We start from the raw sequence: 22,264 nt of genomic DNA on the forward strand, positions 1-22,264 counted from the left end.
GCTAAGAACTTCTTCTCTGGTGAGTTCATGTGGAGCAAACTGACGTTGTGTGTTTAAAGTGAGCTAAATCTGACTAAACCTCCCTTTTGGGACATCCTCATTTGTAGAAATGATTCCTAAAAACAGTAAATAATGTTTATTTTTTTATTTTATTTTTTTTATGCAAAAGGTTTTCTTTCGGGGGTAGGGTTTAGTCCATACTAATAAGCTTAATACAAACAGATGTATATCAAGATAGCTAATATATGTAAACATGTACAGTATGTGTTTGTGTACTCTGGAATGTGGTGATGTAATATTTGAGTATGCAAAGTCAGATTGTTGTGACAGTGGAATGATCCTAATCCTGAGTTACATTAAGGACAAATGAAAACACAAACATCTCACATTTGTTGTAATCAGAGGCTATTAGTTTACATAAACTGTTAGACTTAATTTACATAAACTGTTAGACTGCGATAGATAGATAGATGATTAGAAAGAAAGAGAGATAGATAGATGGATGATGGATGGATGGATGGAAAAGAAAGAAAGAAAGAGTGTGATGATGGATGGATGGAAAAGATAGATAGAAAGAAATAAAGAAAGAAAGAGTGTGATGGATGAATAGATAGATAGAAAGAATGAAAGAAAGTGTGATGGATGGATGGAAAAGAAAGAAAGAGTGTGTTGGATGGATGGATGGATGGATGGATGGATGGATGGATGGATGGAAAAGATAGATAGAATGAAAGAAAGAGTGTGATGGATGGATGGATGGATGGATGGATGATGGAAAAGAAAGAGTGTGTTGGATGCATGGATGGATGGATGGAAAAGATAGACAGACAGACAGAAAGAAAGAAAAAGAAAGAGTGTGATGGATGGATTGAAAAGATAGAAAGAAAGAGTGTGTTGGATGGATGGATGGATGGAAAATATAGTTAGAAAAAAGAAAGTTTGATGGATGGATGGATGGAAAAGAAAGTAGAGTGTGATATATGGATAGACAGATGGATAGACCGACAGAAAGACAGATGATTGATTGATTGATTTGGTTCATGCAGGTATGCTGGCTGATGTTTTTTATTTGTTTTCGTAAATGTGTATTTCTGTTCCCAGATTTAGATACTCAAGCAGATTAGATTTGTTTTCAACTCTTTGTCTTGTTAGTGTCACATTACTGACATTCCATTCCCATAAAGCATTTCTGCCAATTTGTTTGTTTTAAGTTTTGCATTAAAAGAACACCAACGTCAGTACTTGAACATTTGTGTTCTTTATTTACACTGAAAGCTTTTGGCCGAAGTTCTCGTTGCTTGCAGTGGGCCCAGATGTCCATCCCGTTATTAAAACACTTTCATTCATCCATTCGTTGTAGCTGTCCAGCTTACGGATGAGTATCAAAACAAAACATCCAAACTTTCACTCTGCGGCCGATTGTGTGAGCCAACAGTCCTGCAAGCATAACACTGATTGTCCCCACTCTCTCAACGAAAAACAAACTCTGAGCAAATACGAGTCTGGAACTGTAATATGATTGGACAAATATGCCATTGTCTCTGTGACTCCGCGCTCGATTCGCCATTAAACGAGCGCGGACGTGCTGCACTGCGGGAACTGGCTTTCTCTCAGGCATGAATAATTAAACATAACAAGCTTAAAGAATTTATAAAATGGAGGGGTGTGTTTATTTAAGGAAGGACTTTAAAATGGCTGTTAAGGTGAATATGTGAGAGACGGACTGAGTGATCTACATGAAATGGTCCTGTATCTGCATTTTCAAATCATTCTGTGTCATTGTTTTATAACAATGGCCAATTGTTAAAGGGTGTCACTGATATTTATCGATGTTGATGTTTTTAGAGAGATCATTGTTATTAATTGTCATTCAATTTACTTTCAGTCCTAATATTATTGCTATCCAACAGTAGTTTGATGTCTGAACATAATCAAAAAGAAACGTTATTATTTAAACATTACCGAAACAAATGTCTAATCAAATCAAACTGAATCAGATGTCGAGCTGGATGTTCCTTAAAGAGGTCGCGTGTCATTTTCTTTATTGCTTTCTCGAATCCCAGCCCAACATAGCAAGATTGCCTCAACCAATGGTGTGAGTTTGGGGCGGGGCCATCTATTTGTTTGACCAATGGGAGATGCCGGAATGTTTGGAAAACATTAACATAAACTTGTAATGTCTTCGCCTCGCGTTTTACATCCGTAATATGACCTACAGTGTGTCCAAGTAAATATTTGAAGACATTTTAGAAAAAACTGTTGGATGTTAGAGAGGAGGGGTTGAATAATGAAAAGATTACAAAAGCAAACTTTTTTTTTTTCACAGCAACATCTTATTCTTGTTTTAGAAAGTAAATAAGGTCAAGTTTGATTTCATGTTCACTTTAAAGTATATTTCAACCCACAAAATGACTGAGCCATTATAACGGCTCATCCAGATCATATATCACTTTTTAACATGAAATGTGTCAGATAAAATATGTTTATGGACTGACTCAGGATCAGGTGTCTTAGGATAGGAAGGGAAGTTCTTGACCGAATGTAGGTCAGTGTTCCATCACTTATAATGCCTCAGAAACGTGCTGTTTTACTGGAGCGATGGCAACCAAAACAAGGCCCAAATTAAACTTCCTCGTCCTCTTTGTGCTGTCTCACCCTTTTCTGCTCATCCTTTTCTCCGCATTCTTGGTTTTTTCTTTCTGTCTCTCTCTGTCTATATATATATATATTGCCTGGGTGTTATGATTGGTTTATAATGCGTTGCTATGCAGTTGCTAGGGTGTTCTGAGTGGTTTTTATTTCACTGTAATGCAGTTGCTAGGGTCTTCTGTGTGCTTTTTTGCATTGCTATGCAGTTGCTAGGGTGTTCTGACTTGTTATTAGTGCATTGCTATGTAGTTGCTAGGGTGATTTGAGTGGTTTTAATGCATTGCTTTGCAGTCACTAGGGTTTCTGCATGGTTTTTGGTGCATTGCTATTTTGTTTCTAGGGTATTCTGTGCGTTGCTTTGCAGTTGCTGGGTTATTCAGTGTGATTTGTAGTGTGTTGCTATGCAGTTGCTATGGCGTTCTGAGTGTTTTTAGTACAATGACATGCAGTCACTATGGTGGTCTGAGTGGTTGTTAGTGTGTTGCTATACAGTGTCCAGGGTGTTCATATTTTTAGTGTATTGATGCACTCATGTTTATGTTTTAGTGTGCATTGCTATGCAACTACTAGGCTGTTCTAAACTGTTTTTAGTGCTGCGCTGCAGTTGCTAGAAAGTTTTGAGTGGTTATAATGTGTTGCTTTGCATTTTGCGTAGTGCGTTTATTATTTATTTGAGCTGTAAAGTTTGAGCTGTTACAGTCATTTTAAGGTTGAGGGTTTGTTGATATTATATCGTCATAGCAACGAAGTTGTAAAATGGCTATAACTTTACGCAGAAAATGTTAGTAAGTGATTTTGTCACACTAAAATCATGTTGGCACGCATATTGTCTGTGTTTTGTGGCTATACTTTTGAAACTGTTATTATTTTAATGTTCAGAAATTGGCCCCATTCACTTCCATTGTAAGTGCCTCAATGTAACCTTGATTTTTGCTTTTTTTTAAAGGTGTTGATTAGCTGATTGGCATGTCACCATATTCTAATTTTTTGAGATAGTGAATTGGTGGGTTTTTGTTAAATGTGAGCCAAAATCATCACAATTAAAAGAACCAAAGACTTAAACTACTTCAGTCTGTGTGCATTGAATTTATTTAATACACGAGTTTCACAATTTGAGTTGAATTACTGAAATAAATGAACTTTTCCACGACATTCTAATTTATTGAGATGCACCTGTATATATATTTTTTGCCTTAGCAAAGAACAAATTTGCTGTTAATTTTGAATTTTCACATTATTATCATTAGTCTTTACTGATTTTATTTTCCCCAGAAAGAAGATAATTACATTTTTGTGTGATCAACTCTACAGTTCCCCAATTTTTGTTTTGTTTTGTTGCCAACAATTTCACATCCATTACATATGGAATTAAAACAAAATCCAAAATCTCAATGTTGGATCCTGTGATATTCTTTAAATGCTTTATTGCAAGGCCACATTGTGAGCTTTTTCCTGTTTTTTGGTGATTACATGTTTTGCCATGTTAACACGGGGCAGTCCTTAATCTTTGCATGCATGCTGGGTACTTACGAATTAAAACTCTGAACCAGATCTTTATTTTTCAATCTCTTTCTTTGTCCGAGGCTCTTAGCATCTTGTGTTGTTTTTTATCTATTTATTTTAAATAATCCTGTGCTCTGTGTTGTTACTGAGCACACGGATTCTGAGAAATATGACGTGTATCGAATGTGATTTAGCTGGTCTGGAAATAAAATGAAACAATATGGCATAAAATTAGTAGGAAATGCTATACCAAGTTCAACTAAGCTAACCTAACCAAACACTAAGACATTCGGAAATTGTCTTCACTCATAATGTTATGTTAATATTATAGTTTCTAATAAAAATATCCAAGTGTAATTAATGTTTCTGTCTCAGAAGGACTGCCTTGCACCAACATATCATGGGAAGTCTGATACATTGCTCTGCATATCAAGAATGAGAGTGAATGAGAGCAAGAGATATAGAAAGAGAAAGAGACAAGCCAAGTGAATGGAGAGGGAGAGAGAGAGAGAGAGAGAGAGAGAGAGAGAGAGAGAGAGAGAGAGACATTAATATGATAGATGGAAGATTGTGAGTTCGACTTTGGCAGATCTTTGACTGCTGATTTATGGAAAGCTTATTGTTATGACATTTATAAAACATGCAAATAAAAACATGTGAAGTTATTCCCTTGTTTTATTTCTCTGTCAATGTCTTGCCAAGATTCACTAGTTGAGCTGCGATTAGATTGATTCATTGTGTTATGGGACTGAATCAGCCGCTAGTGGTTTGTTTGGTTTAATGCTACAACAACAGTGTTGTGTTGTTTTAATCTTTGGTTTACAATACACGTAGACATAAGCAATGCTGATTATTAAGGATTATTACATTAATGTGCATGGTTCTGATTGTGGCCAGTTTCGACACAGAAAGATATTTTTTGTTTAGCTAGCATTTGACATTTTGAGATTGGGAAATTGTGGTTGTAAATTCTTGTGTCCTCAGTCATGGAAAAATTCCTACCTGGTTTCATTAAAACATGTTTTACGTGGCTGGTTGTACGTTTTGCGGCAGTTTCCTGGAGAAACTCTAGGGGGCGCTAAAACAAGAATTACCTTTATTTAATTTCCCACAAATCAACATGCAGATCAGTTCACAAATATTTACTTTTCGCCTTGTTCCTCACACAATGCTATCTTACGACATCTAATAACTGACTGTACTGTAGCGCATGACTTGTAAAGCGATGTATTTTAATGTTCGCATTAAATAACCAGCTACATTTACAAGCGCGCGAGTCGTCACATGAGCCCAAAGTGTTGTAGAAGCACCACAAAACTACGTGATTGCTTCAGCAATTGCATTTTTCATCTCACATGTGATTTTTTTGACACTATCGGTTAGGTTTAGGTTTGAGGTTTAGGGTAGGGAAGCAGGGAAGAAAATGGGATAACTTGCTTTTAGCGCCACATAGTGGATATTTCACTACTTTCTCTCTCTCTTGAATTGACCAAATTGGCACACTTTTTTCCATTGTCTCTTTGTATTCTCGCCAACAGAGGGTTGTTGGTTGCTTAGCGCCCCAGTCATACACTAGAAAAACTTCTATTGCTCCAAAGTGCAAGACAAATTGGAGTGACCATTTTCAGTTCAGAAAAGTGTGGCCGTTCTCTCTCACAAAAGCGTCCCAGTCCGACGCCTCTTTAGGTGGGTCTTTATCTTGGATTACTGTTTCTGTGTTGGGGAAACACTCTACTATTCACCAAAACACACTTTCATTGACCATTTAGGGACCTTAAGCTATTGAAAGTGTGATTGCACAAAGAACAGTAAACAAAGCTGAGTTTTGTTCTGGCATGATGGAGTTTAACCTATCTTTAAGACACACAGAATAGCTTGATTGACACCTGGTGGTGAGTGGTGACCGAGTTATGAGATGATCAGAAGCTCATTTGTGATTTAATTTCGATTTGGTTGACTTTACTGACCTCAATGAGCAGTACTGTGTTGTGTTCACTTATGATTGTACATGGGTACTAAATGTGCTGTTTGAAATCCAAGGAGAAGCTTTTATTAATATAAATTGATTTTAAATGTTAATATTTCCATCTGTCTATCTATCTGTCTATCGTTCGTTAGTTTGTTCATTCATTAATTTATTTCATTGTTAATTTGTTCTTTTATCTATCTTTCGTTCGTTCGTTCTTTATATGCATCCGTCGGTCGGTCTGTCTGTCTGTTTGTCATTAATTTGTTCGTAGTTAATTTATTTGTTTGTTTTATTGTTTGTTTGTTCGTTAGTGTAGCGATCGTGATTTAATTGTTTGTTCTATTGATTGTTCGTTCGCTCATTCGTTAATTCCTTTGGTTCGTTCGTGCGTTAATGTAGCGATCGTGATTTAATTGTTCAATCTGTCTTCTCTGTCTGTCTGTCTGTCTGTCTATCTATCTATCTATCCATCTCTTTCTTTCCATCTATCCATCACTTTCTTTTCTATCTATCTATCTATCTATCTATTGTTTGTTTGTTCGTTCGATCATTTTCTTTTGATTGATTGTTCTATCTGTCTGTCCGTCTGTCTATCTCGCCTCACAACTTGCCCTCTGTGTCTTGCCAAGCCGTGAAAGAATGATGCCAGATGAAAGTGTTTTGGTAGAAAAACTCCAGAGCTAATCCACTTACATTCATGCCGAGATCCCTTTGAAAAGCGAGAGAGGGCCTGCAAAAACAGACTGGCAGCTGTGAACTTTTGAACCCTTGGCCAAACGGGGTGAGGTTGCTTCAAGTCTGAGGGTGCGTTCCATTCCGAATGACTCATCCATTTGCCCTAATCCCTTCAAAGGGTTTACCCTCCAGAGTGAGTGCTTGGGAGGGTTCAAGGGTGTAGGGCTCAAAAATATTGTTAATTCGGAACGCACTTCAGCGTCATAAGCCCTTCGGTTTGGAACGTCCCTTCATTTAGCATGGCAGCTACGATTGTTCCCCTTTAGAAGTGCCGTTCGTAGGTGGATTTATCCCATTTTAAACGCAGGGAGAGTTTGGCTGTGCCATAGAAGACGGAGTTTCCCTGAGCAGATCAGTGGCCTCTTAAAGCTAAAGTATGTAACTTTTTCAGTGATAAAATACTTTCTCCTATCCCAGCTTAATATACAACTATTAGTAAGCTTAAATTGTTTAATTATCTCAAAAAGCGCTTTGAAAATTGCTCTGTATGTTTTGAGCGACCCGCTTAGACCCGCCCCAACAACGTTACTCAACCAGTGGCGTGAGTTGAGGGCGGGACTATCTGTTTGTTTGACCAATGGTAGATGGGTGGCATATTCAGAAATAAATATACGCTTTAACCTGCGTTTTCCTTTTTTCTTTTTTTTTCGAAGAGCACGAGTATGTGCAGGAACACTTCGGGAACACCTTACCAATACACACTCACACACATAATACATCCTTATACCCAAGTACTCTGCCTCTCTGTGGTAGTCTGTTTGAATATGCAATCACAAAAAACTGTTTCAAACATTAGCCTATCGAACACGCTTTTTCCATGTTTGTACCAGACAGTTAGACTAGATTGTAGTGTTGTTAGGCAACATTACCAGAGTTTTTTCTTTACAGCCAGGTACGTGACCGTGCGTGTGTGAACAATGTCAAAGCAATTTTCACACTGGATTTCTTACATTGAGTAGCATGTCACACATTTTGTACCTTTAAAGGACCTATTAGAGGTCATTAAAATAAAGGGGTCAGTCTTTCAACTTATTTTTTCTTCTTTTCTATCTTACTGAGGTAAAACTCTTTCAGATTTTCAGATTTTCAATTTCAGATTGAAAGTGATCCTTTAAAAACGGAGTGAAACAAATATTTACTTAGCCATAGAAGGAAAAGCCCTTACAGTCTTATTATAAAATCACTGTACCAGCATGTTGCCTGGACTGTCTTCACATTCGGCTTATTTTATTTGGGTGCTTTAGGGTTACGATTATAGTGTCACGGTCATTTTAGCTGGTTTGGCACAGCTCAAGATCGACTATTATGTGTATCATTAAATCCTTTGTGTCCTTTGACTTTGGAGTTCAGTATTTTGAGTGTTTGTAGGTAAGGTGTCCTTGTAACATCTCATACTAACTAGGCGTGACTTGTCAAGTTTTGAAAACAAAGTGATTTTTCGGTCGTCACTAAAAGTGAAATGCTGCAAAGCAACAAAATCACAGGCAATCAGAACATGTTTGATGTGTAATATATAGCTGTGTGGCCTTATTTTGGCCTAAACGAAGACGTCCCATATGGAACGCTGTATTAAAGCGGCAAAACATCCTGTTGGATGGCGAAATATCTCATATTGAAGCGCTCAAAATGCTCAAGTGTCCTATATTTACGTTGCAAAAAAGTTGCCAATCCTAGGAACCAATGAGATGTCATTGTGGATGGGGCTACCCAGTGCAACGCATCATAAATATTAACCCAGAGTCTGTTGAAATTTCTCGACGCTGTTGATGGTCACAGCTTGTTAGGACATAAACTCAAAAAATCACATGGAAAAGATTAGATTTATTGATGGACTCTTTATCGAATTTCAAATAAAGGTTGCTTTGGTTCTGATTTAATGCCTCAGAAATTCAAACATTGTTGTCAAATTTTTGTTCATGGGTTTGTTTATCTGCTTTCCCAGAAATTGTGTGAGCAGTGATGTAATCAAATTCCGTAGATCAAATTCCCTAAATTGCCACATAACAGAAATCCCTGCTGTATCAGAGTCACATATGCACTTAATTTTCCTTTCTTTCTGAGCGACAGGCTAAGTATCTCTCTACTTTAAGTGAGTCAGACGTTAATCTGTGAAGTGATTTTTAAACTTTGATCTATTTATAGATCAGATACCATAGTAATGTCAACAAATATGAATTTACGATCTCAGTACATTGAATTAATGGAATGAGAAACATTCGCCAAGGCATTAGGCGATTTTTGCACCTTGTTATTGAAGTGATATTTCAAATTAACCACTTTAATTTGAAATGTTTGCAGCCAGTTTCAAACTGTGAATCGATACATTTGGACCTATTTTATTCCCTTTCTCTGCCAAACTATTGCATCATGACTACTAAAGCAGTCCCAGTTGGCCATGTTAATCTTCACAGCAGGTGTAAATTGCATAACGGCCAACAATTTGTGGCTTTACACCTAAAGGGCCTCCATCACACACCTTCCTGGTACACCAAAAGCTGGTATGCCAAATTCCTGTAGTCTTAGATCATGCTAATTGTATTTCCCCATAGGAACGAATCACAAATGAGATTTCTTCTGAACATCAATTTAACAAACAATTTTATTCCTCCCAGGGAATTGTTGGAGAAAAATCTGAGACAGCGTTGATACTTAATAAAATATAGTGAAGAACTCCTGAGCTAGGAAAGAGCAACTTCTGAGCCATTACAATCTCATGACAATTCGTAATAATTCGTACGAGATGGCGAAATTGTAAGGTATTGTACAACTTGGCTTGTATGAAAAGGTATGACTTTTATTCCCATAGAGACCAAACAATCAACAAAGAACTTCAATTTCATTTGTGTACTAATTATTTCGACTTGTCATGAGGCCGGGTTGTCTGAGCAGTAAAATTGAATCCTCTGGTTTAAATCTCAAACATGTTAACTAATTTGGGACGCATTTGTATTCTCCGTGCCCATTGTTGAATGGGATTCCGGTGAGTCTTTTAAGCTCTTTGGTTGCCTATAAACAGTTCTGTTTTAAACAACAGAGTGTTACTGTTTTTGTAGGATAATTTCAGCAATAACAGTGCAGCACAGAGGGTGAAAAAATCCATAACCGGCCCCAGATCGAGGCCTCCCTGCCTCTGTTTGACGCATTTCCGCTCTCTTCCGCCCCACTGTTACAGTACAATAGAGAGGAATGTGGTCGGGATTTCTGCTCAGAGGAGACACACATACTGTTAACACACACACTCAAAATTAGGAGCACATCCAGTGGATGGACACGCTGTGTATATGCATGCACACATAGACACTATATTACTCTAATAACTGTGTGTGTTTGTTTGTGTGCTGTGGCTGCAGCTGGCTTACTGCAGAGTTAGTATGCAAAAGACAGATGTTGTTCACTGGTGTTAAGTGTACTGCAGCTGTCAGATATAAACATGCTCACTAATGATTCTGCTCTAAATATTGTCAGCTATCAGCAGGCTGAACCTGTTGAAGGGATGTTGGGTTTTGAATCTTTCATGCAAATAATAAAAAAAAAAATTCATCCAGGTCCGTGTACGTTTGTTCATTCATTTTTTGTTTTGAAATTGAATTATTGTTTTTTTATTATTTATGTTCTGTGTGTATTGCGTTCATTCGGCAGGGTTCTTTCGGAATTGAAAAACATTATATAAATTATGATCCATGCTGCGTTCATTTGACTATTGTTTCGAAATTGAAAAACATAATATAAATTATGATCCGTATACACTGTGCTCATTCTGCTTTTTGTTTTGGAATAAAAAAAAACAATATCAATTATGTTACGTGAACATTGCATTCCATTTTTTTTTCTTCAAAATTGTAATGCATTATTTAATAATAATCCATGTACGTTGCATTAATTCTTCTTTTGTTTCGAAATTGAAAAGCATGATATAAATTGTGGTTCACGTACATTGCGTAAATTTTGATTATTATTTGCAAATTAAAAAACAATAAAATTATGGTCCTTTTACAGTCAGTGTTTTTTGCATTCATTTGTCTTTTGTTTTGAAATTGAAAAACAAAATACAAAATACACTTTTAATGTTGGTTCTTCATTTCAAGAAATCTGCAAAAATGTGAAAATGTTATAAATAAAATGAGAATGCAGCTTGTGGGCTTGTTTGCGTGGACCTGAAACATGATTGGTCAACGTCATCTGTCATCTGTCCTGCCTCAATCATGTCCATCACGATACAACTCTGCAGAATCATTAGTTATATTTTTTATTTAGAACATTAAGAACATTATCAAAAATTCAGAATGCAGTGTACACGGACCAGTTCCAGAGTACCAATCACAAAGCTTGTAATACAGATTCCTGCTCTCGAAAACAGTTCCTGCTCTCAAATTTGATACGATGAGCCACATTCGAAATTGGACATTTCCATGACTTTTCGATTATCTTTCCTGTTCGCGATTACTGGATAAGAATTTTTAAAATTAGAATGTTATAATTCAAATTCACTTATGAATCATTTAGACGTTTCATTGGAAAGAACACACTCAAAAGATGGATATACTCACAAATCGGACATCGCTATGGCTCGGGAGCACATTTTACTCAACACGAGAAATATATATATGATTCAGTGTTTTAGAGATTGAGGTTAACTACGAAAATATGCATTCACTATAGACATTTTCTCATTTTGACCCTCTGTCAGAAAAGCTTGGTTTGGTGCTGCACCTCCTTTAAGACTTGACAGTAAATGCCCACTGTTATGATTGGTTCTCTTTTTCTTGACTGACCTGCCATCTCACTGCTCACTGCTACTGGGCGGGGTTACAGAAGTGATAAGGTAAATTAGTCCTTGATGTGTTGTTGCGGAGGCGGTCAGATGCAAGTGTCTAACACAGTGTGACATCACAATGTGGAGGAAGTAGGGAGCGAGTCGTTTTGGCAGCTAGGTTTCAACAAATGGTCTTTTTGCTGTGAGGAGGAAGTTTTGAGTTCTGAAACTTACAGTATGTTTTGTAGTACAATGACCTCTTATATGTCGAAAGATCGAGGAAAATTGTATAGGACTGCCTTGGGTAAATGTGTTGAATTGCAGAGAAAACTAATGAAGGATATGCTTTCTCCATCCTTTATGGAAGGGATTTCACCCAAGAATGAAAATTCTCACATTATTTACATACCCTCATGCCATCCCAGATGTGTATGACTTACTTTCTTCTGCTGAACCTAAATGAAGATTTTTAGAAGAATATCTCCACTCTGTAGGTCTTCACAATGCAAGTGAATGATGACCAGTACTTTTTAACAATAATTATTCATCTTTGACCAGCCCCAACCAAATAGGTGGCTTAATGTGAAAGTGTGGAAAGTGTTTCTCACCCACACCTATCATATCTGTTAAGAAGATATGGATTTAACCACTGGAGTCTAATGGATTACTTTGATGCTGTCTTGATGTCCTTTTTGGACTTTCTGAGTTCTGGTCACCATTCACTTGCATTGTATGGTCCTACAGAGCTGAGATATTCTTAAAAAATCTTAATTTGTGTTCTGCAGAAGAAAGAAAGTCATACACATCTGGAATGGCCTGGGGGTGAGTAAATGATGAGAGAATTTTCATTTTTGGGTGAATTCCCTTTAAGTGTGTGTGAGAGAGAGATCAAAGAGATTTGACTGTTAACACTAAACTCCCATAAGCCAATTTTCCACTTAGCTCAGAGGAAGCACTGGGAAGTCACCAGGTTTATGCTTAAAGTGACTTGCCGCCGACCTCAAAACCAACCAAATACATCCTGCTGAGCACAGCATTTTCAGAAATTTCCAAAACCTTTTTATTGTTGTTGGGTGGGGAGATTGTGGGCTAAATTAGGATTATCTTGCACACTAAACCACTGATACACAATCACACACACACAGTGCTCATATTAAGTGCTCTGAATTTTATTAGTGCCTCCCTTAAAATGCATTTTTTTCCTCATTGTCGTTAGCAGAGATTTGTCGATAGCAGCTTTGAAGGTCATGTAACTGCTGAACAGAGTCCATCTTAAATGATTCAGTAGCCATCATGCCATGTTCTTGCAAATGCTACCTGTCATGGAACCCATTTGCTCCGCCCTACTGACAAAATCCCACCCAGTCATGAATAACTAATAAATTATGCATGGTTAACCAATTGTAATTAGTGGTTCGATCCTCTAATTCTGTGTCTGGGTGTCTTTAGGGAGCATATACGACTAGCATGCTAGCTGTGTTGGTGACTTTGATAAAACATTTTGTATACTGATCCTAAACCAACGTCCCCTACTTTAAACCAAATTTTTAACAAACTATTTTATAATAGCAGCTACAAATTCTTACAAATATTTGCAATGGCAATGCTAGCAAATGTTTGCTAATGTTAGCAAATGCATGTTTTCTTGTTTGTTGTGTTATAGTGTTTCATATTGTGCTGACAAAAACAATCCAGATGCTTCTCACACATTAGCATTTAGCGAGGCTCTGTATGCCTGCGCTAAGCATATCTTTATGCCATGAATGAATGAGATGTTGCCAAAGAAAGTGGGATAGAAGGGGGAGGGAGAGAAAGAGACGGCAAGAGTGTTGGCTTGCGAAGAGTCGTTGATCTGTGCTGAGATGTGGCTGTTGTGATGTTTTTATCGTTTGTTGGCTGTCGCTTTCGTTTCTTACCACGCCAGCAGACGACCCCTTCCTATCCAGAGCCATCCGTTCAGCTGGGCCCATCAAAATCTTAACTGATCTTCCCACTGCCTCGGGCCACTCGCAGACGCCCACGTCTGCTGCTGTGATGTCATCAACTTGTGACGTGTGCAGAAAGGCCCATGTGTTAATATTTGATAGCCAACATGCTCTCTTACTCTATTTGCCTTTTTCATTCTCTCTAACGAAATAAAGCACACAAAATGCCTCTCAGTCCTCTTAGAATCTTTTACAACATCATGCATGAGAAAGAACGTTAGTAATGTTAAATACTATAGAAATTTGCTGAAATATACAACAGATTTGCAGTGTCATACAGACATCACTTTTTCAAAAGGTCTTTCTTGATTGAATTCGATTTATATGTTCTCAACATTGCAGTAGCTAAAGTATTCTGAATGGTTTTTAGCACATTGCAATACAGTAGCTAGTGTGCTTTGGGTCATTGCTGTGCAGATGCAAAGGTATTCTGAGTGGTTTTAAGCATATTGCTGTGCAGTTGCGAAGGTATGCTGGGTGGTTTTTAGCATATGCATTTGCTTCGGTGTTTTGAGTGATTTATAGCATATCGCTGTATAGTTGCTAAGGTATTCTTAGTTATTTTTAGCATATTGCTATGAAATTGCAAAGGAATTCTGGGTTGCTTTATCATATACAGTTGTTTTTAGCATTAATTGCTATGCAGTTGCTGTTCTGAGTGTTTTTATAGCATATTTTTATGCAGTTGATAAGGTGTTCTGAATGGTTTTAAGCAAATTGCTATGCAGTTGCAAAAGTATACAGGGTGGTTTTTATTATATGCTGTTGCTAAGGTGTTTTGAGTGTTTTTTAGCATATTGTTATGCAGTTGCTAAGGTATTCTCATTGGTTTTCAGCATATTGCTGTGCAGTTGCGAAGGTATACAGGATGGGTTTTAGCATGTGCAGTTGCTACGGTGTTCTGAGTGGTTTTTTAGCATATTGTTATATAGTTGTTAAGGTATTCTTAGTGGTTTTAGCATATAAAGTTGTTTTTAGCATATTACTATGCAGTTGCTAAGGAGTTATCAATGTTTTTTAGCATATTGCTATGCAATTGCTAAGGTATTCTAGGTGGTTTTAGCATATGCAGTTGTTTTTAGCATATTATTATGCAGTTGCTAAGGAGTTCTCAGTGGTTTTTAGCAGTGGTCGACCGATATATCGCAGAGGCCAATAAATCGGATGATATTCAGAATTGTTTAATTATCAGCATCGGCCGATACATTTTCCCATTTGGCCGATTTGTTTCTTGAGTGTGCTGAGAATCGCCTGCTTGCATATGAAGCAACTGAGATATGGAAACGACCAGTCACAGTTTGTTTTGTTGTTACGTGCCATCGTAATAAACCGCTGTGCAACACAGTGTCATTTAAACGGTCCGCATATCAGAGCCACGGCAGACGTGTTTGAGCTCATAATGTTAAAGTGCTCGCCTGTTTCATTCTCCCTCTCTCTCCTCAATAAATTTTAAATGTCTTGTCAGATGATAAAAAGAAAAATATAAATAAAAGTAATATCATATACCGTCTGCATATATGTGCATATCTCGTTTAAACAGATGTAATTCACGAACCTCACGAAAATCCAGTGATTTCTTCCCGTCGAGCACTCATCTAATATCTTCCTCTGAAGCGTGTATTCTATCAGCCAGAAACAAAACTTCAGGATCAAAAGTTCCTCTGATTCACAAATCAGGACGGTCAGTCCGTGACAATCCAAACAGGCGATCCAGGCCATTTAAACTTTCAGGAGATTGCTGCTGCTCGCGTTGGATCGAGCACGCGAATGCATCTTCAAAGTAAAAGCACTTCACGTGCGCTATGAGTAAATGTCTTATTCACTATGCACTGTATGTACAATTGGTTTGATTCTGTATTTTTGGAGAAAATGCGATTGTTAATGCAAACATGCCATCCATGGTTCCTGGACTACTGTGTGTACTGTTATTTCCTTCTTCCTAATATATTAACATTTCAATAGCAAATAAATTACTAAAATTTGGTGACTAAACATAAATCAGAAGAAACTGCTATCTTCCATTTTAAATACAATATTATTTTATATTTTAATATTTTATATTATTATGTTAAAGTTTAGTGTAAAATTGAGTAAATATGATGCTAAATAAGAGTTTATTCATTTTTTTCAATTTTATGTTTATGTTACTTACTATATTAAAATGTGTGATATATCGGCATTGTACTGGCCTATCAGCTACACTGCTTTTTGGATATCGGCAACGGTCATTAAAAAACCCATATCGGTCGATCACTAGTTTTTAGTATTTTGCTATACAGTTGCAAAGATATTCTGGGTGGTTCCTAGATAGTTTATAACTGGTCCAAATCAAGAAGGCCCTCCACAAGTCCCTATGATATTCTAGTCCCTAGATATGACACAGGTCCCTCCTTCAATCTATGTCTATTGGATGTTTTTGCCCTATTATCTGTCAGGTGAACATTTTCTTAGGAAAGTATCACCCTCTACTCAACAAGTCACAAGAGTTGAAGTTATTCATGTCTGTAGCACTGGCGTGTAATCCAAGATATATAGTTCTAACTCTGTTATATTTGCACAACTATATCATATATTAACTGTAGAAACTAAGCACATTAATTTAGAATTCAACTGATGTGCAGTAACAGATGTGCATGTATCTGCGATTTTACAGCTTCGAACAAAGCTTATCCAATCATATTACTGAGAATTTAATAATAACTTTTAGCCCTCTAATTTTCCATAGTGACAAAAATAGCACTGACATTTGAAGTAGTTCATTAAAAGTTCCACTCAGCTGTTTTGGCCCCTTCGCTAAAACCACATGTAATCAAGCCAAAATATTTAGCGCAGGTTTTTGCGAGCCTCTGTCCGCAAAGTTTCCCTGAGACACTCAAGGGCCCAATGTGCAGTGACCTAAAATGGGGCCGCTACATAAACGCATGTGAATGAGCCCAGAAATGCTCCGACGGTATTCGCTAACTCATCTGTCACCTAATGTATGACGACACTTAGCTATGTTAATTCCAAGTGCTTATGGCTGTCTGAACGGACAGAAAGCATGGGAGGAGGACAGTTTGCGTTGTTCTTTCTGATTTGGACAAAGAGAGAGGACTGAATGGAGAGAGAGGGTGTTGGTGTTATTGTTAGCAAGTTTAGCAGCAGTAAGCAAATTAGCGTAGCACAGATTGTTTTCATGGTTGTATTTCAGTTGAAATACAAATGATTACTCATACTTTAGTCTCTCATTTTCAAAGGATAATAATTCATATTATCTCATATTAATAAATGACAGTCACTTACATTTTAAGAAAAAAAAAAACAACAAGAATTGTATTGGTTCGCTACACTGCTAGCCTTTTTTGCCTCTTTTCCGGTAAATCTCATTAAATCTGTCAAGAACATTTTCGTATCGGTTTTTTGTATTATTTTTGTTTGTTTTTTATCAAAAACAAAGCCTATTTTCAGGTCTATTAAAGTGCAAAACATTATGTATTGTGTGTTGTATTAAAATATGACAGTTAGGCACCCCCCTCCCCCCAATTCTCATTACTACAATTTAATTATAGATTAAATTATTGTAGTAGTGTTTTTTACTGCTTTTTATTTATTTTTATTTAAATTTTTACAAATCATTGTAAAACTTTATTACAGTGGAAAAGGTTTAATACAATAATTTTAAACATTAATTTATTACAGTAATGAAAATCTAAACTAAAACATCAAGACACATTACAGTAATGTGTTTAATTGTCATAAAAATAATTTCACAATGCAAAAAATCTTATATGGTCCTAAAATAGACCTGATTTTCTTTGCAAAATATCATTAAAATATAATTATAATTATTTTATTTTGATTATGGGGTTAAATGTGCCCCAGACATGTTTTTGTGAGATTCACCCATTATGTACTTTGAAAATATTTTTCTATGGCAAAACAAAAACAGTTTGCCAATAGCTGTTTACCCCTCTGACTTTTCACTTGTTGAGTTTTTGCTTTAATGGAATTCTCCTTGCTTTTCATGTGACGATTGTTGATGTTCCATTTATAGCACAAATATGCAGTTTAAATGAAGTGTGGTTTGAATTACCTCTGTTCCTCCCTAATTTGCTGGTCATTAGCTTGCGTAAATGAGCGTCTTATTACATACATGTGTGCTTGCGTGCAGAGTTCGGTCGGTGCTACGCTGTGGCCCTTCACCCTTTGTCTCAGCACTATGGGACAGGAGCTAAAGATCATGGGAACAGGGCCTTAAACATCCCTTCGGTCTTTGAAGCATATAAGAAGGATTGTCAGGGGCACGGAAACTTCTTAAAGCCCCGTTTTCAGCTCCTGCGCTAACTGTGGCGATCAACAGCTTGTCGCCGTCATAATGGATTCTAATCTTTCCCTTAAAGTTAAATACTTTCTTCTATCCCAGTTTAATTTGCTTAGTCATACAATAAATAAGTTAGCTATTGGTTGGTTGACTTCCTGAGGACTGTAAACACTGACTCTTCGGTGTTATCGAAACATTGCTTAAAGCACTGATTCGGCAGTGTTACTGGCTTTTTAGTTCATTAGTTATCTAAATGAGGACATACCATAGACATCTGTTGCTTTTATATAAATCTAATTATAATTATTATAGACTATTGACGAGCCAACTTTCAATGCATCTGAAACGTGTACTGTAAATTGCTAGGTAATATAGATCGGCATAGTATCTAATGTGGATACAGTTTACTTAGCTATAGTTTGAGGACAAAATTGTCCCAAAAAGTGACCTAAATCTGTAAAAACCTCCCTTTTGGGGACATTTGGAAGTGTGGTCAATTGGAAAATGTATTTCTGAATAAAGCAAAATTTTAAAAAAATGCAAAATGTTTCCCTCTAGGGATAGGTTTTGGGTTAGAATTAAAATACTAAAATAGTGTAGTAAAATAATATAGTAATGATTATAATTATAATAATAGTAACTATTTTATAGATATAGTTACGATGTAGTAAAGTAATATAGTAATTATAATGATTAGCTTTTTATAAAAACAATAGAAGTTTGCCTTTTAGGTCACATTTATAGTTTAAGTTTAGTTTTCATAAACTTGCCACAAATTTGACACTCGTTTTCACATGCAAATGAGATTTGCTGCAATTTCCGTTGTGTTGTGGCTTATTTCATTGTGTTGTGTGGTTTATTGCTGTTGTGATGTGTCTTGTATTTGTTGTATTGTGGCTTATTTTCATTGTGTTCATTGTGCCTTAAACTTTTGTGCTGCAGCTTTTCTATTGTTTTGTGACTTAATTCTGTTGTGTTTTCAGCTTTAATTTGCTTTGCTATTTATGTATTTATTTGTACACCCCTGGGCCACTATAAAACCCCACACCACATTGCAAACTGTCCAGCATTTAAATTAATTTGATGCTTGAATTTGATGCTGGTGTGAGATCTTCTTCACCACCTCTAAACGGGGCATGACCCATTGTGACCCCTGATCCTTAACTTCTATCGTGCCATGATGCACCATGTGCTAATGAGTTTGACGTTATTCCCTGAGACACAAAGGCATAGTTAAGAAGAAAGATTCAACATTGCATGCACTCTTACTGAATTGTGCATAATTTGTCACTTAGTCTGAACAGGTTTTGTGCAAATAAGTGTCTGTTCAATCACTTTTTATAACACTTCACTTGTTAGACACACTAATCACATAATAATATAGCAATTTGCCCACCTCTGCTACAGTCTGTTTTCCTTTTAAACAGCCTCACAGTTCTGTTAAACCTAGTCTTTTGTCCCATATGTCAAACTATGTGTAAATGAAATGCTGTGTAAACTTTGCCTTTGTCATGCCGAGTGTACGTGTTTTTTTATTTTGGCAGTGCATGAGAATCAACACAGAAGATGACATTTAGTCCAAAATGTAACATTTCAAATCAAATCAAATCAAATCAAATCACTTTATTGTCACACAGCCATATACACAAGTGCAATGGTGTGTGAAATTCTTGGGTGCAGTTCCGATCAACATAGCAGTCGTGACAGTGATGAGACATATACCAATTTACAATTACATCAAATTAACACAACACAATTTAAACATCTGATGTACACATAATTACACAACAATATACAAATAATAACATACACTGTACAGTATACAATACGCACTATATAGATACACATTATTCAATAAAAATAAAAAATAAAAATATATAAAAAAGTATATATATATATATATATATATAGAATGTACAGTATTGTACTGTATTGACATTCAGGCTGTTGGTTGATAGTCAGTTGTTAAGAGAGAACATAATATAATAATAATAATATAATTTATGACAGTCCGGTGTGAGATGTAAGAGTAAGGGTAATAAAGTGCAGTGCTGATGTATTTGATCGTGGGAGATCAAGAGTTCAAAAGTCTGATTGCTTGGGGGAAGAAGCTATCATGGAGTCGGCTGGTGCGGGTCCTGATGCTGCGATTTGAGTTAGAGTTATTAGACTGTAGTTTTTGTCATTTCTGTGTATATGCATTTTGTGGGGCAATGAAAAGCATGTAAAGTTTGTAAACTCACCGTTTCGGAACATCCAAACATTTTTTTTTTTTTATGGAAAAGTAACAAATGGGCCTTTCACACTTTTCTTTGCATCCATCTGTGCTGTTTTTTAATTGTTTTCAAATGTAAACGTGCTAGATGGACATTTTTCGCTGCTTTTTAGCGTCTCACGCAGGACCGGCACATTTTTTTAGACACAATGTCAAGTTAAAAAGAACTTAAACTGTTAAAAACAAGCTTCGAGATGTCTGCTTCGGAAGAATGCGTTCGGTCTGAACGGCTCCAAACTCGTTACAGTATTTTCTATAAAATGTGACAATGCGTTTACAAAATTAAGCCACAACACAACGGAAATAAGCTACAACACAACAGAAGAGCCACAACATAACGGAAACAAGCCATATCACAACAGAAAAGCCATAGCACAACGGAAATGATCCAAAACACAACAAAATTAAGCCCCAACACAACAAATATAAGCCACAGCACAATTTAAATAAGCCACAACACAACAGAAAAGCCAAAACACAAAGGAAATAAGCCACAACACAACAAATATATGCCACAACACAACTTAAATAAGCCACAGAACAACAGAAAAACCACAGCACAATGAAATTAAGCCACAATACAACAGAAAAGCCAAAACATAACAGAAACAAACCATAACACAACAGAAAAGCCATAGCACAATGGAAATAAGCCACGACACAACAAAATTAAGCCACAACACAACTTAAATAAGGGGTTTTGCTTGACTGGTGGGATGCATATTATTATTTAATAAATGTAAATAATAAAATGCAACTAACCTTATAATTGTGCATAGTTAGGATTTAAATAAGCTCATCAACTTTGTTGTTGACTTCAAAGGCTGTGCATCCAGTTAAACTCTATGATATTCCTCTGTCACTTCGTAGAAGCTATTCAAATTAGGTAGATGCCAAAAAAAAATAAAATAAAAATAAAAATACTAGAAAACAAAACTATTCAAGGTAAAAGAAAATATGACCTGGAACACATAAAATACAGATTCATTTGCAATTTTGATAAACATAGTTTGTGCTGACCACAGTGTTCATGCTGTGAATTATTTATTGGCTGTTACAAAGTTTTATTTTAAGCACATTTTTGTTAACTTTGGTATGATAATCAATTTTGCTAATGTGTTGGGTCTGCACTTGATGTCCAATGTAAAATTTGGGTTCGTGTTTGCTGTCCATGTTGTTGATTTTTGGACGATAACAACAAAATTTTGAAGTGAAGCTGAGCATTTTACAGTTTTTATATAAGCTGCATTATGGTAATAGTATATTACATTTGCTTATATCATTGCCTGGTCGTTACTCGAGAGAGTGTGAGATTTGCCATGCTGACCTTTTTGCTCACTGTGCCCAAATGCGTTTTTCACGTATGATCACACAAGTGAAAAGTGCTTCCTCTCTCCTTTACTGTGTCTTGCTTTCTCACTCTCTGAAAGCTTTCTGTGTCCCTGTTCTCTTGGCCTGTCTCTCTCTATTTCCCCTGTCATTTGTAGGTCAGTTTATCCTCTAATGCTCAGAAGACTTTGGCTTGCCCCGAAAGAAGGACACACTGACCAAATCCATTACTGCCCAAGATGAAAACAGGGCAAAACAGAGCTTATTTTTTTGTTTATTTATTTATTTATTTATTTATTTATTTGTGAGAGAGGACTGAACTAATTGATAAATGTCTTGGGGAAAAAGCAAGATTAACCATTTAGCAGAATATACAGTTTGAACTGAACGGAACCCCTCCCATGAAAAAAATAAATAAATATATGATAAATTGCATTTTTTTCAATAACATGATTATGTGCCACACTTATGCGCAGCAATAGAATCAATAGTTGTACAAAAGGTTTCATTTCTGTAACTATTTCTTTCTTTCTATTTTTTTAACAGTCGCCCTGAAAAACCACAACTGCAAAGGTTTATCAGTGAACAACAGTAACCATGACAACAATAAAGCTGCGGGATTGGCTGATGGATGGCTGTCCGAGGGAGAGCTCCTACTACAGGTCAGAAGCAAAAGAAAATTTTGACCAAATTAAAACATTTTCAAACGTACAGCCTTTATCTTCCAGGAAAACCCACAAAAAATATTGATGACTCATCTTGTTTA

The 22,264-nt window shown here is 36.4% G+C and overlaps 1 protein-coding gene across 1 annotated transcript in view; it reads left to right on the forward strand.

Annotated features, from left to right (window-relative positions):
* The window catches only part of LOC127438767 (aryl hydrocarbon receptor-like), a 56,892-nt gene that overhangs the window by 3,550 nt on the left and 31,078 nt on the right, over positions 1–22,264 (forward strand). The window contains exons 2-3 of the mRNA XM_051694609.1: positions 1–19; positions 22,045–22,160. The exon at positions 1–19 is cut by the window's left edge and continues 169 nt beyond it. Of these exons, the coding sequence (XP_051550569.1) occupies positions 1–19; positions 22,045–22,160 (135 nt within the window). The remainder of the gene's footprint in view (positions 20–22,044; positions 22,161–22,264) is intronic.

Source organism: Myxocyprinus asiaticus, chromosome 50, assembly GCF_019703515.2.
Source record: "Myxocyprinus asiaticus isolate MX2 ecotype Aquarium Trade chromosome 50, UBuf_Myxa_2, whole genome shotgun sequence".
NCBI classification, from domain to species: domain Eukaryota; kingdom Metazoa; phylum Chordata; class Actinopteri; order Cypriniformes; family Catostomidae; genus Myxocyprinus; species Myxocyprinus asiaticus.